General features: G+C 38.6%; 1 protein-coding gene across 1 annotated transcript in view; it reads left to right on the plus strand.

Moving 5' to 3' along the window:
- Positions 1–15797, plus strand: part of LOC129761747 (uncharacterized) — a 41353-nt gene extending 25556 nt beyond the window's left edge. Inside the window, exons 2-7 of the mRNA XM_055759496.1 lie at positions 2692–3696; positions 3762–4104; positions 4195–4318; positions 4384–4462; positions 10829–10968; positions 15326–15797. Coding sequence (XP_055615471.1) covers positions 2692–3696; positions 3762–4104; positions 4195–4318; positions 4384–4462; positions 10829–10968; positions 15326–15534 — 1900 coding nt within the window. The 3' untranslated portion in view covers positions 15535–15797. The remainder of the gene's footprint in view (positions 1–2691; positions 3697–3761; positions 4105–4194; positions 4319–4383; positions 4463–10828; positions 10969–15325) is intronic.
- The last annotated feature ends 1173 nt before the right edge of the window (positions 15798–16970 follow it).

A 16970-nucleotide genomic window follows, 5' to 3' on the forward strand; every position in this document is an offset into this window, starting at 1 on the left:
ACGATGTTGGATGACAGATGGCGCTACGTCCGCTTCATCGAACTTTCATCCATACAAACACCAATAACCTCAATTCGTCTAAAGCCATTCGCATTGCCGGTGAACTGGAAGCTTTTTTGAATAAGCACAATTAATCCTTGAAATTCTTCAAAACATTCATGCTCGGATTGCAACCCAGCAAACAATTAATCGTATAATTTTGCACGTGTCAAGTCTTACAAGAAATCCGAATAAATCGCAATCGCAAATAATATCAATCAAAGTATATATCGTGTATATTTGAAATCGCATAAAATGTAAAAACTCGATTTTATATACCATTATCAAATTAAGTCGCAATTCGCTATAATAAATATCAATTTAAGATGTACATTGTCGTAAAATATATTTAATCCGCATCATATGCATATTACGCTGATGCAGTTTGTGTGTCGTATAAGCGTATAATTTTAATCGATTAAGTACCGTAGTAAATCGTGTTGCATGCTGAAGAAAATCATGAAACAGTAAGTCATATTAGATCCTAATAAAAAAACAAATTACATCATATTGAAATGTCAATGAAATGCTGATGCACTCGAAAGTTTTAACTGCTGTTGAATTAAATTTCAGATAGCCGCGCGAGATAGCTGGTGGATGATAATCCAGACGACCGGAGTTCGAACCCACATCGCAGCAGTTTTCACCAAACATCAATCTGTGCCATTTTAAACATTCATATTCCTCTCCCAACAAAAGTCATTCAAACAATTATTATTTCTACAAACATAAATACTCATGTATAAAAATGGCGATTCGTAAGGCTATATTAAACATTTCACGAAAATATTTTGCGCCATTTGTTTTTTCTATGTCTGTAATAAATCGTATAAGAGTATGAAATCGTATTTCGTGCTTTGACATCGCAATTCAATTCAACATAATCGCTATTATAGCCAGTCAAAGTTGCATATTCATCCAAACAAATTCGGTAGGCATTTGCCATGTATGTATATAGCCTCCACTTTTGCATGCATATGCCAGTTTGGCGCATTATATGCCAACCAAATTTTAGGGCATATGATGTTATATATACGCTTGTTATGCGATTTAATGTTTGCTGGGAAGGTACCAATCACGCTAATGTCATCAAGTCTTATAAAACACTGACTGGAGAGCACGTGTGTATATTCAATGCACATGTTGTGACATGATAACGACAAAATAATGCGCTACCAAATTGGCCGGTACATCAGCTCCAATGAAGTTGCCTTATAACCGTATCTTTGGTTTCCCAATTTATGAACGGGACCCAGCAGTTATAAATTTAGCCATCTTGAAAACGAGACAGCAATTGAACGAAATTTATATTAATTTTCATTATTTAATTTTTCTACTTTACGACAAAAACATGTTACTGTCTTCACTATACTTTCAACTTTTAATAGATCAAACATGTCAGATAATAAAACACATCGAATTAAGAAAGTTTGTGTTTTTTGTCAAATTTTTGACGGTGGTCATCGACTTGACGCTCCATTTCTCGGTATGTCAAACACAAGAGTCACGAACGTTTCACGTTTGTATAGATCGTTGAAATATTACATTAGTTATTCACTAGAAATAATTCTTATGGCGGAACAACGTGTGCCGGGTCAGCTAGTATTCAAATGAGAATTAGACTGATTTTTGAAAAGAGCTGAAAAAAATTTCTTGATTTTTTATATAAAATTGTAACTCAAAAATTTTAATACATAAAAAATTCTGTTAAAATGATGGAATGTAGCAAATTATTTAAATTTTCATGAAAAATACCAAAAAAATATGAAAAATAACTCTTAGGAAAAAACATTTGTGAAATTATCACCATTTATCACCCAAATGTAGAAAATTATTTCATTTAAAAATATCAAACGAATTTAAAAAAAAAATCATTGAAAAAAAAAGTATTTTGAAAATAAATATTCATTTTTCTTTCCAATAAGTCACTTATACATCGGAAGATGGGCGCCTTTACATGGGGAAAAATTTCAGACAACAATTTTTCATGTTTTCTTCGAAAAATTGCTTTCTATTTAGAAACATGTAAAGAACATGTCGTTTCAAAAGATTTCAAGTATGCAAAGTTGCTCAAATGGTCAATTTCTTTACACCCACAACGTTTCACTGCAATCTGATATGGTGCTGCCAATGTCCAGTCTTGTTGGCATGAAATTCGTCATTACGGTTCGAAACCTTGGACTCCAAATGTAACGCTCTCGTTTTCGAAACTTCGAACATGCATCCCGGTACAGAAATGAAGGTTTAGTCCTACATCAAAATACTTCTTTCGAGCCTTTATCTTTATCTTTGGAAATGTATGCAAAGTTACTTCCAAATAAGCTTCACATTATTGTCCGTTTTCGGAGAATCCCACAGCAAATGTATTGCATCAGTGAAACATATCTGAGCCCAGCCAACCCACCGCCCAGAATGCTACTCACAACAGAAGCACCATTGTGGCTGCGGTGAGTCACGTATACTCAACCTTTCGCACGGTCGCACGCAATGCTTACAGTTTCCAGCATCCTTTCAACAGGGGTCGTCTTTCCCGCTGCGAGTGCATTCCAAGTGGCATCAGACAGAACGGCATCGCGCGCATTTGCCCCCCGAGAATTCCCACTGAGAGGAAAGTTTAGCTTATTTATTTTTTTCCCGCTCGTATTTTTTCAGCCCCGCGATGGAGCCACGCGCCAACCGTGCGTCTATAATATCGGTCAGCTCCGAAGACGTGAGCACGGCTGCAGTCAACTGGTTCGGGAAGGATTGCTGCGGTGCCGAAGCGAACAATCCTGCCTTCAAACGCGGACGTCAGATTCAGCTGATGCAGATGATCATACTTCCGTTCATACCAATCCTGGCGCTGATCATACAAACTTCGTACGAAATGATTGACATCGTGAGCTACAGAATGGAGGCCACGGAGATCGAGGGCCAAGTCACGATGGCGACCGACCTGGGGAAGGTTGTTACCAGGTTGCAGCAGGAACGATCGGATGTGGCGTTTTTCATCTACACCAATGGGAGTACACTGCGGGGAAATTTAACCAGAGGTTTCCTAGAGACGGACCGAGCGCTAGAAAATATGTCTTCGTGGCCTGATCTCATGATTGCAACACCGAACGATGGGAAAGTCACTTGGTTGAACATGAGTGAATTCCGAGAGGAGTTGGTGGATTTCAGGGAAAATATTTGTTCGGAGAACAGCACGGTTAGAGATGTGCTGCACTGGTATACGACCGTGAATGGAGCCCTGCTGGAGCACTTGACCAATCAGATAAAGGATGCGAACAAGAGTGGCGTTTGGCGATTCCTGCTGAGTTTCAAAAATATGCTGAAGAGTATCGAAAGTTTGGATATATCGTCGGTATACGGAATCAATTACTACGGACGAGGATTTCTGCGACCGGATCATTATGTGACATATATTCAGCATGATATTGTCGGGAAAGAGTTACTAAATGGCTCGTTGAATTATATCCCGAAGTTGAAAATGATGTACAAAAATTTAACCCGGGGGATGAGAAACTATGGGAAGATCAAATTGTGGAGCGCAACGATCCGATTGAACGCCCAAATACCGGCGAATATTACCACGGCTCGGGCTTACTACGAAGCAATGGCATCATACATTGATGAGTTGAGAAAGTTGCAGTACAAGATTAGATGGATTATTCGGTAAGGGTGAACGTTTCTGAATGTACAATAACTAGTTGCATCAATTGTTATGAACTATTTTGCAGGGAGGAGGTGCGTAAAGTTCTCCAGAAAGCGGATCGAATGGAGACATTTGGCATTGCAATTCTTGTCGTAGTCCTGATTGTGTCCCCCATAATCATCGTCTTGGTTCGCAATGCAGCGGCCACCATCCAAATGTATGCCGTCAATTTGGCACACAAAGCGATCGAACTGAAACGGGAGAAGCGTAAATCCGATTCGCTGCTGTTTCAAATGCTTCCTCCACACGTGGCCACCCAACTGAAGCAGGCACGAAACGTTCCCGCAAGGTACTATCCAGAAGTGACGGTTTTCTTTAGCGACATTGTTGGCTTCACTGAAATTTCTGCTGAGTGCACACCTATGGAGGTAGGTAGACGTTAATTGTTCGTTAATTTTTGGAAACATAAATCCATATAAATCCATAATAAATCCATTAATCCATATTTATGTTTTCAGGTGGTTGCTTTCCTGAATGACATCTATGAAATGTTCGACCGGCGCATCGAAAGCTATGATGTGTACAAGATTGAAACTATTGGTGATTCGTACATGGTTGCGTCCGGGCTGCCGGTGCCGAATGGTGAATGACGTCTGAGTTCAGTTTCCACACTTTGATCACGGTATAATTTTTTCTTTTGTTTTTAGGCAACAAACACGTTTCGGAAATCGCTACCATGGCGCTGGACTTGCTAGACGCCTCCTGTTGCTTCAGTATTCCACACAAGTGAGTGAGGGAGTGATGCTTTTGACGTCTATTTTTAAGGATTGTAAATCAGAAAACATGTCGTGTTTTTAAGAAATAGTTTTAACATTATTAACTCTTCTTGGTGCAAACGAATTTAACTCTCTCAAGTATAACTTCGAGTCTCTCTCGTGGTGCGCTTGCATACCACAAGGCGCTAAGACGCTCAGCAGAGAAGTGAATTTACTCGATGTGTGACTCATCGAAGCATTTGAATTTGGTCCGGTATTTCGAAAATTAAATCGTACGCAAAGCGGTTTAGAAGGTATTCTAGTGTACAGGCACGAATTTTGGACGTTTTCTCGAGCTCCGAAAAAATAAAGCAAAGAAGATTTTTACTATCAATTATATCATTATTTGTTTATCTATCTTTTGACAATAAAACAACAGTGAGGGGATTTGAAAAAAGTTGTGCCAATGCAGACACAAAATATGATTCGTTCGCAATTTCTGAAAACTTTCACTCCCAACGATTTGCAACTGACACGGATTCTTTGTATCACATTTTTATTTCATCTATCTATATATAAGGCTGTCAAAAAAGTCCTGCGGTATTTCCGCGAGGTGTCGTTATAAGCGCGTAGTTCTAGTTGTATTCATTGTATCTAGTCATACTATAGCTTGTTGGAAAGGTATTTTTGCTATAATATAGTCCTTGACAGTGTTTTGTTTGGTTATGTCGTTCGTGATTTATAGTGTCGCAAATATGGAGCAAAATAAAGAGAAAATCCGACATATTTTACAGTACTACTATGACAAAGCCAAAAATGCATCTCAAGCTGCCAATAAAATTTGTGCAATTTATGGACCCGATACAGTTTCCATTTCCACCGCACAACGATGGTTTCAACGTTTTCGTTCTGGTGTAGAGGTCGTCGAAGATGCGCCACGCTCCGGAAGGCCTGTCGTCGAAAATTGTGACAAAATCGCTGAATTAGCTGAGAAAGACCGGCATAGTAGCAGCCGTAGCATCGGCCAAGAGTTGGGGATAAGTCATCAAACCGTTATTAACCATTTGAAGAAGCTTGGATTCACAAAGAAGCTCGATGTATGGGTGCCACACACGTTGACGCAAAAAAACATCTTTGACTGTATCGACGCATGTGAATCGCTGCTGAATCGCAACAAAATCGACCCGTTTCTGAAGCGGATGGTGACTGGCGATGAAAAGTCGTGGTCGAAGCCCGCTGAAGCGGCTCAGACGGTGGCCAAGCCCTCATTAACGGCCAGGAAGGTTCTGCTGTGTGTTTGGTGGGATTGACAAGGAATAATCTATTATGAGCTGCTTCCCTATGCCAAACGCTCAATTCGGACCTGTACTGCCAACAACTGGACCGCTTGAAGGTAGCACTCATGAAGAAGAGGCCATCTTTGATAAACAGAGGCCGCATTGTCTTCCATCAGGACAACGGCAGGCCACACACTTCTTTGGTGACGCGCCAGAAGCTCCGGGAGCTCGGATGGGAGGTTCTTTTGCATCCGCCGTACAGTCCGGACCTTGCACCAAGTGACTACCACCTGTTTTTGTCCATGGCGAACGAGCTAGGTAGTCAGAAGTTAGCCACAAAAGAGGCCTGTGAAAATTGGCTATCCGAGTTTTTTGCTAATAAGGAAGCGAGCTTCTATAACAGGGGTATTATGAAGTTGGCATCTCGTTGGGAACAAGTCATCGAACAAAACGGCGCATATTTGACTTAAAACAGATGATTGTAACTAATTTTATGAACAAATGAAAATTCAAAAAAAATACCGCAGGACTTTTTTGACAGCCTAATATATAGAAATGGATTTCTGTCTGTCTGTCTGATTCTAATGAACTCGAGAATTAATCAAGCATATGAAATAAACTTTGACATGTAGAGGTTTTAGGGTGCAATAACTGTTTTTACGGTAGTTAGACACTTCATCCCCCTCTCTAAGGAGGAGCTCCCATACAAATTTCTGCATAACTCGAAAACTAATCAAACTAATGGAGCCAAATTTGGCATAGAAAGATTTTAGGAGTCACGAATCGTTTCTATGATGAATCCTCCCCTCTCTCTGAGGGAGGGGGGCTGACATACAAATGAAGCATACATTTCTGCATTATTCAAGAATTAATCAAGCAAACGGAACCAAATATGGCATGTGATGGATTTAGGGGGCAAGAAACTGCATAACTCGAGAACTAATCATGCAAATGGAACCAAATTTGGCAAATGGAGGTTTTAGGAAGCAATACATGTTTTTATGGTGATTTGACACTAATTTTCCTTCACTAAAGGGGGGGAGGGGGAGGGTGCAACAACTCGAGAACTAATCAAACAAATTGAATCAAACTTAGCATGTAGATGTTTTAAGGATCGATAAACGTTTCTATGGTAGTTCGACACTTCTCTCCCCTCTCTGAAGGGTGGCTCCCATGCAAATGAAACACAAACTTCTGCATAACTCGAGAACTAATCAAGCAAATGGAGCCAAATTTGGGATGTGAGGGTTTTTGGGTAGGAGAAATGTTTCCATGATGGTATGACACCCTTTCCCCCTCTGGAAAGGAGAGAAGGTCCCATAAAATAATGCACAATTGAAAATTTTCGGAAAGCTCTGAAGGAAAATTCGAAAAATTCAATTCGCATTTGTTCTATTCGATGTTTGCTGAAACGAAATTGATCTTCATTCGAAAGTGGAAATGGATTTTAATGTGATAAAACGCACTCCTATATTGTTTTCTATCTATAAAAATAAAAATGGATAGCCGAATGTATTGATAAGAGCAAATCTTGAGAAAGGAGTTGTCCGATTTAAGGCTGTCTTCATTCTATCATACTTTCTGTATCAAAAATTTATTCCGTGTAACGGAGAAATATGTTATTTGCAAGTGGATGAAAAATCTTGCACGAGAATTGTGTCTGAAAATAATCTGCTATTATAATGTCGAGTTTGGTAGAAGTACCGAAATTCTATAGTAAAAAATAATTTTAAAGAGTAGATTAGAACATCAATCAATGAACAGTCCTGCGATTGGATTCATGAACGTGCGCTTAGTAGGAAAACGTGAATGTGATAACAAAAAATTAATTTTGGGCGGGACGAAGTTTGCCGGGTCTAGTCAATTATAAATAATTCAATCATACAAATCCTACAAAATATTTTCAACTGTCTGAAAAGGAAGTTTTATGTTAATGCTATTTTAAATCTCTGATCATTCAGGAATGGACATTTATACAATCTTTTTATACCGTTCTGAATCATATTTCGGACGCTCAAGGCATATGATACAGAAACCAGATCTAAACATTATGCACAGGTATTATTTGGTTGATATTTTAAAAAAAATAGTTCAATATGCTTTCAAGCTTTCTACTTTGGTACCTATTTGATTGAAAACATAAAAAAATCATCGAATAAAATGCTTTTCAAATGAAGCGAATGAGAATCAAACTTCGGACACTAAATTAAATTTCGGACAGATTGAATTCAAATTTCGGACACTTTATTTTGTAATTTTTTGGACGAAAATTACATTACACTTGATTATATTTTATAGTCAACTGCGAACACCTACCAAGTAATCACAGTAAACTGTTAACGATGATGAGAACTGATGAAACACGGGAGAAATTTAAATATTAATGAACGGGTAAATTCTACGTGCTCACGCTAAGCAAACTTCAAACACAAACGATAGTGAGTAGTGTTGATACATTTTTGCCGATTATGAAATGTAGTTCTCATGTGAAATGATAGTGAAACCAAGGGATTACTCTAAAGAAGCAATTGTGATATTAATTTGATAGTTATATCATCAGTGAATTATGCATTTCATGATATTAGAACAAAGTGTCCGAAATATGATGTTGTCCGAAATATGATTCAGAACGGCACTTTTGTGCTTCTTCTAGACTAGCATTCCACTTCCAATGTACCCCAGTATCGTTAAAAATGCCCACTGTTTTGGTAAATTTTGCATCCTGTATTTCCTTTTATTCAATAAAACTTTTCAAAACATTTTGTAACTCACTAGTATACTTCTTCCTTTTCATCTTGAAGAATTCTAATAAAACGATCAAAATAACCAGCAACTTCAGTACATCACCTCTTTCAACAAGGCCAACAAATGTTTGAAAGGTCTGACTGATCTCTCGTAAAAAGCCACTATAGAACATTTTCATGTTATGGAAAATAGGACCAACATCTGTCAAGAAACGTTCGAAGATGTTTATTCGAAAACAATGTATTAAAAATATTAAAAAGGAATAATTTGTTTCTTCACATTGAAAATACGGTACAAGTTGATAAAAAGACGGGATTATAAAAAAAGGTCGAAAAAACGGCACTGTCCCGTTCAAAACGGTACGTTTGGTCAGCCTAGCCAGAGCCCAATCGGAGAAGTTTCGGTGCTTCATATGGTTAATTGGAATTTGATATTGTAAGGTGTTAGCCCAAGATCTTTTCGAAAAATACACCACAATGAGATTTGAAAAAAGCCCAATTCATGAGAACGTCGTGCAATTGACAGATTTGGGTCATTTCGGATGGATTCACTTCTCGTTGGCACGGGAACATCCAACAGCGAAAATGTAAACTCAAATTTGGTCACTAAACCATGCACAGCCTACCGGCTGGGACGATTATTACGGTCGAAAATTGGAGTAAGCGCTCTTAAAGTTGCAACCACCGGCTCTGAATTTCGGTTTTCAATACTTATAGAGCGTTGCTCGTTCGTGTACTTCATCATGATGAAGATGTTGATTTTGGTTAACGATTTGACATTGACAGATCTTTAAAATGTTTTGAGGGTTCGTGCACACGAAGACACATTTCTGTCAAGTTGCTAATGGATGACCCTTTACAATAAATGGACCCAGGGTTCTGAATTATTTTAGAATCGAGTTCCGCAAGTTCGGGAGAAATAGCTGTGTCGGATCGACGAAATAATAAAGCATTTAATTCAACCTTTATGATAATCTTTATATCTACACACAAACTTCACAAACGATGTCGTCGCGATTTACTCCAGTTCTCAACTAACCGTCAATCAGTGCTAAGTGTATACTAATATACTGTGGTGTGTGGGTATACTATAATCGGGCAAAGCGGATTTAAATCTATTCTTTAAAATATCCTTCAACACCGAGGTTCACTCGAAGGAATTCGAAAACTGCATTTCACATTCCTGTGGTTCAATGGTGCCTCAGAACTTTTTAAAACTCTTAAAAGATGAACCTATGAACCTCTCCACGAGGAACATGCTTCATAATTCGTTCTACTGACACGTGGGATGAATCATCTGACAAATAAGTGTATTGTGCTTCCTAATATTTCATAGTAATTCGATGGATTCCGATCGCTGAAAAATTGATAAGCAGGAAAGCAAGACCATCAAAATAAAATGATAGAAAAGCATCATAGTCTAATGTATTCGAAGAAAAAGTACAGCATACATCCTATGGTACGACTTTATCATCTTCTAGTTGATACTCGAACGAAAATGTTTTGAGCTGATTTGATTTTCCTGATCACGCCGTCGTTTAACAGGGCTACGATTACTGTACTGCCAAATGAACTGACCATCCCCAAAATCATGAATTAATTTCGGATCGTCGCTCCAATTTTGTCGTAAAAAATTGCTGTGCATCGAAGGCTCTTCCTTCCTTCCTGCAATTACTGGGACTGTTAACACCATGCACATTTGGGCAGCATAATCACCTATCGTGATCTAATGTTAGGGTTAACACGGTTCTTCATGGGGACCATGATCTGAGCCGAATCGGCATAGGTAAGGAATGTTGAGTCTGGATCTAATACCTAGTGTTTGAGACTAGAAGAGCTTCGAACGAACCTGGAGTCTTCATCGGGACGGATGCAGTCGAATTAGGTCACTTACCGTTTCAGTAACTTCCACCCTTGTTTACTAATGTAACAGGAAAACACGACTGTAACTCTTGTGTGTGACAAGTCTGTTGTCTGTTGAACCATCGTATCTTTATTAGGATCTCGCTACTGTATGCGGACTTTTCTCCGCAGTCTCTCTTGAGGGTTTAACCACGCCCATACTCGCATTGACACCTAATAAGTCACCTTTTAACGACAGTGGAAGAGAACACAGTCCAAGGCGTTATTATAAGCCTACGGTATGCGTTCATGGGCACTATCATTTTTGAGCGCAAAAGTTATTCCTCAAATTTTGATTCATTCTAGAAAAAATATTATAAAGTACAAGTAAGCTAAATAATAAAAAAAATTATTTCATAATCCTACGTCAACAATGCACCGTTCTGTCTTGGGCATCACTCTCTGTATTTTGTTTTATTCATATAATTTCTCATTCAGCGTGAACTAACTAACTAACATTCGCTGTTGTTTCAGAGCTAACGAGCCGGTGCAGATTCGAGTTGGAATACACACGGGCTCAGTGGTGGCAGGAATCGTTGGAACAAAAATGCCTCGGTATTGCTTGTTTGGGGACACCGTCAATACCGCCTCCCGAATGGAGTCCACTGGAGAAGGTAAGGTGGAACAGTTTAAAAATACCGCGAAGAAATCTCGATCCTTTGTTGTTGGCTAATGAAAACAAACATGTTCATTACTAAAATAATAAAACCAAGAGTGGGTGCAAACTATTTTTAAAAATACGAACATTTAATCCCGCATTCACTATCGTAACAAGGATGTTTCCATGCCAACCCTGCCAACTCATCTCCGCGAATTCTGGAAACTGCGATTGTGGAACAATGATCAAAGGGGCAACAAATTGCATGTCCCTGCGGGCGCCGTCAGGGAAACCGACACGACACAAATTAAATTATGAATAAATGATGATGATTTGGCACCAGTTAACTGGCGGATCCAACATTTAGTTTCGTACTTTCATTTGTTCATCAAAATTGTGGTAATCTCCATTAATTTCAGCTGTCACGCTTATGATATTTGCAGCAATCGGCTGTGTAGAGCCCCGAGGGAGTAGTTTGTGGTCAGTTGGTTCTTTCCTACTGACAATAAATCTATGTAATTTAGTTTAACACTAGTAGAATCTGTAGACCTATCGAATCATTCGTATATTATCAACTGTACAATGTCGCCGTGTCGCAGTATTCTCTTCCTATCATCACTTCTATCAACACTGGAATCCTAGGAGGTCCTGTTCTATACATTATATTTAAATCATATGGCTTAGAATAACCATTGGATACCGTAGAATACCGTTTTGTGGCTTTAGTGATATGTTTTGGCGGCCAGACGCGTCTTCTGGTTATCCTTTAAATGCTCTAAGATTTTTTCAGACTATACGGTCTGTATCCGCAATAATATGAAACTCAAAAACTATACAGACATGAAGCTATAAATTTCCAATGTAACTGGTTATTTCACAATTATCAGATACAGTTTATAAATCCATACGTTCAAAACATCATCTTTATGCATTGATAAAAAAAAACTTAAACTTTGCACTCCATTACAGCCGTAAGAATTTATAAAGATTCCTCAGAGACGTTACAGGCAGCTCTGGCTCAGAATTATTGAAAATATATGGCTGCTTGGTTTCCTTTCGATTCTGAACGTTTAAAAAAATGCTTTTAACACACTGTCATCCTTTGGTCAAATTCAGCTTTTTTTAGGACCTCCTAGTTGACGTATCGGTAGATAGTAATTTTCTTCATGGGTTCACGAGATCCGTTCGTTCACATTTTTCATTCGTCGCCATCTTGAAAACTGTTTTGGGCTATCAAACATACTCTTTTTAGTACAGATACCTTGTTTATATGAAATATTTCACTCATGGCTGCAATATTTCAACGGTTAAAGCGTTTTGAACGTGTCCAGATTAACATGTCATGATTTTGTAAACAGATTCGAAACCCCTCGAGAACAGGTTAGCCACATCGAGAGAAGTGCTGGCAGTCATCTCACTGGGTTCCACTGTGTCCGGGATACGACTGCTCAATCGCTGGGACATCACGAACTTCCAGAACTTCAACGTGTTTCGATTCAGGACAGCCAGTGGTTCAAGATGTTCTAAGTTCTCGAGCGATTCCACTGTGCAATAGTACTTGAATTTGACCGCGATAAACGGTTACGGTCGGAACGGAAGAGTTGGTAATCCGACGATAGCTCACAGCCCCGAAAGCCCGCTCGAAATCAGGTTTCAGTTGAAACCAGAGCATTGTAATCACATGACGAAAGCATTCAACGAAACCCGATTTTTCTTATTTTTTCAAAGCATGTTACAAATGTAAAACTTGCATAGTAGGATTCTATCATTGACTAGCACGATTGCCTATGTCCATTGCATTTCTATTCTTGCTGTTTTACGAGAAAACCAGGTGGGTCAAATTGCCCGGCAGGTGCGTTTTTAGACACATCTCCTCTACATTGTAGATTCGATTAGGAGGAACGCCATGAGTTACTTTTTCTAGGAGTTGGAAATAATTAGTCATTATAAATGGATCGACATTTCTATTTCGAGCAATCTCAACGGATTGAGCCTTTTTTGAGATAAACAGTGACGTTTCTTGAAGTTGTAAAAATATTCACCTACGGACAAACAATGTTTGAATGGATTGGTAATACTGTTTTCAGTCAGATAACGTGCGATGAACAGTAGAACCACGGTCTTGGATAAGCCAAAACCCCATTGATCGGAATCGGGTCTTCCTCCTGTAGTACTTTTAACGTCTCTTTGTCCGTTAATTTGCTTTTGTAGAGTAGATCTAGGGATTACATAGCATCGTGCAGCTTGGGACACTGTCATTCTTTTATTTTTTATATATAACCTTCTATGGCCGCATCTAAAGAAGCTTTAGAATATTCCGCTGCCGGCCTTTTCTTCACGTATGCCTGAGCCATTGCAGCTGGAACGATATAAGGAATAAATTGAATTTTCTTTTGAACCAACAGGTAGCGAAATAAGCCGACTCATTATGCTGCACTCTAAGTAAGCAAAAAAATTGTAAGGGGTTGTATCTAGGACAAGACCACATATTTTCGACGTAGAACTACGCAATTATATTATGCAATCCACTTGTTTACCACTTCGAATATTATTTTAGAATGCATCGAAATTTTTGTAATAGATTATGTTCTTCATTACAAATAAATTTGATGAACGTCCTTTTACGTTTGAAATGATGCCTAGGACTACCGAAATATGTGAACGGAAGAATTGTCAAACGATCATTTTATTTTACATTTCCCTCTGAAATTGTTGCACATCTCATGTTTACGTAACTCTCGAACCGCGAAAGTTCATTCACCTCTAGTATCTGAAATGACGATTTTCCCAGGCTTCTCAGTTACGTTTTAGGGAAACATATTCCGGTCTGCACATGCGAGTACAAAAATACTCAACACTCAAAAATATACCCGACATGCATGTATTTGCAAAGCGGATTCCCCCAGGCACATTAATTTTGAAGTCCGTGTTAGGGAAACACAGCTCGGTGGGAACAAAAATATCCCCAACTTGCATGTATATTTGCAGAGCGGATTTCCACAGGTACATCGATTTTAAAGTCTGTGTTGGGGAAACCGTGAATCGGGCCAATCAAACTTGGCAGTTAGGGCGTTTAGATAACGCTAGACATTTCACAGTTATTCAATTGTTCATCTCATGAAAAATAATATTTTATTAATTGTGATAGACACGTAGAAATATTTCCTTCCAATTGATGCAAACATCTTTCCGATTTGTTTAGAAATGTTCGAGTTATAAGCATTCGAAATACGGGTAGCGTTAGCACACAAATCGGCAGAACAAATGTATGGGATAAAAGGAAGTTCTACCAGTTTTCATGAATTTCAACCGTTTAGAGAATAGCGAATTGTAATGTATAGCATATCAAACAAGTCTTAGAGAATTTCCGATTCGATTGGTATGCAAATCATGAGAATTCGTTCACAGTGAAAATAGTTATTAACGTTAACTTTATTTCATAAAAACGTGATCTGTTTTCTTATTTGGCACCCTTCCTGAAAGACGTAATTGTACGTCAAAAGATTCACTTCCCCCAGTTAAAGTGAATAATTGGGGAAGTGTATCATGATGGACATATTAGCTTATAATGCTTGAATCAATTGTTATTCGTTCTAGACTCGTTTAATATTTTGTTCTAGTTATCTGAAAATCAAAATAATGGTTTTAACAATTCTTTTTAGCGCCTACCGAAGCTTACATCGACGTCGCAAAATAACTTTTTCTAGAGCTGAAAATGACGTTTCGTGTATTGCGCTTCATAAATGTGTACATACACTAGATTTGTTCGTAGTATTGGTGCAGGGGTATCGATAGGAATCGATTCGTTATAAGACGTTCATTTAGATCGAAACGAATTGTACAGTAGATTTTACAAAATTCAATTGATATACTTACCCCGATGGTACACTTACCGCGGTGTACCTTATATAAAGCCGTATATAACGATATACGATGCTTGTTACACTGATATGCGATTTGACCTGACAATATTATTTAAAAAGAGCAGTTTTTGCATCTTATGCGACTTGAGATACACATGATGCATCCTTTGATTGATATTTTATACGATTGCAATTTGATACGAATTAATATGCGACCTAGCATGTGCAAAAGTTATACGATTTAATGTTTGCTGGGTAGTGATGGTCAATACTTTACATGATGTATTAATTTATTTTATTGTTCATATAAATGTGTATTTCATGCAAAAACTAACGATACGAGTTAAGTTGCAGACCCAATATTCTGCCTCTTTGTTAATTTTTGTTCTTGTCCGTCATCCACAAGTCATCCGAGTTTTATTTCCCTCGTGTTTTATTATCGAGATGTCCCCCAAACGCCTATCTCTAAACATCTTTAGTACCTCAACCATCTGTATTTCTCCATTGCAGCCCTCAAGATCCACATCACAGCGGAGATGAACAACGCACTGATGAAGATCGGCGGCTTCAAGACCGAGCACCGGGGTTTGATCGACGTCAAAGGCAAAGGTTTGATGGACACCTACTGGCTGACGTGCAAAGAGGCTACACCACCGAAGGAAGACGGTGAGGTGGCCTGGTATGCAGACATGCAACCCGTGTGCCTGAAGGTTGTATAAGCAGCAGTCGATAACCGCCCCAAAATAATGGCGACTGATTTCCCGCACAAATGATCCGAGCAATTAGTGATTTAGTGTAGAACCTTTTTTTTAAGTGTAACGCTGCTCTGTATTTGTAGAGTGCATCTACCTCTACGTCGGTGTGTAGATTATGAAAGTCTGGTTACTCAAAATATTTCGTATACACACATATATATAACTATATTTACAACGACAAAATAACGGTGGGAAACACCCAAGCCAAAGATAAGATTGATATGTGCGAAACAAAAAAACAAATTGTTCCTCTGTGTAAAACTATGATTATTCATGCTGCAGTAGTTTAATGTTTTGTATCTGAAATGAGTTTGAATATATGCTTACACAGTCAAACAATATATGGATTGTGTAAATAAAATATCCTTCAAATTTGAACAATGTTTTTCTTTCTCTAAAATAAGTCTACCAGAATAATGATTTGAAAGAGGGAATTTTCTTCCTAGAAGCTTTTTTGATTCGATTCATATCTTAGTAATATCCGAATCTGTCCTTCCAGGGTAGATATGCAACAATAGCAGTCAATGAACGGTTAATTTATATATCGCACTTCGTCTTTTGCAAATGCTTTTATCCCGAGATCATCATCACAGCTAATTAGTTTTTCATCAAACCCGCCAAACGGACCACGTTTGATGCTATTTCAGTGCGCTTATTCGGTTCAAAATATGGAAATGTTTGTCCAGCATTACCAACACAAAAAAAATACGAACTCAAGCGTGCGTATCAACGATAAAATGTGCGATAGTATTTCGCAGGACCGATATCATTGATGAAACAAGGAAGCACCAAAAAGACTGATCTCTGTGCTAATTATTCATCATTCGCACCAAACCATTCCGAGGAAATGGAGTCAACGCCTCGTGCAGGTTACACGTTTTGCATTTCGTGTGCTAAAATTAAGGACACCTTCTGTTCGGCGGAAGTGTCACAAGTTGCGGAACTCCGCTTTGTAACATAACGAATTTTAGAAGCGGAATGTAGAGTTTTTTTTCAGGACTTGAACCCAGAACAATCCCGCATCGAAACACTGACAATATCCTCGCAGGCTACGAAGCAACCAGTGGGGATATGTACGATTCCTGCAGTCGCAATGGCAACTCGAGACTAATGAGCTGTGTGGGGTTTTGTGGGATGAACATAAATTTCGGCGCGTGGGTAATTGGATGCGCGCGGAATATGAATACACAAATAATTGGGCACAACAATTGCAATTATTGTCAGCAGCGTTTAAAATCTGATTATAAGAATGAAAAAATAAAAATGATTGTCGCGCAGGGTTGTTGAGAGTTGTACGTTCTGCATTTCAGTGAGGGTGCAATCAACAAGCATATTTACCACCGGAGAGCATCGTTCAAGGGCATCACGTTTGGCATACTGACCGAGGAACCAAGGTTAGT

The sequence above is a fragment of the Toxorhynchites rutilus genome, chromosome 1 (genome assembly GCF_029784135.1).
Source record: "Toxorhynchites rutilus septentrionalis strain SRP chromosome 1, ASM2978413v1, whole genome shotgun sequence".
In the NCBI taxonomy this organism is placed as follows: domain Eukaryota; kingdom Metazoa; phylum Arthropoda; class Insecta; order Diptera; family Culicidae; genus Toxorhynchites; species Toxorhynchites rutilus.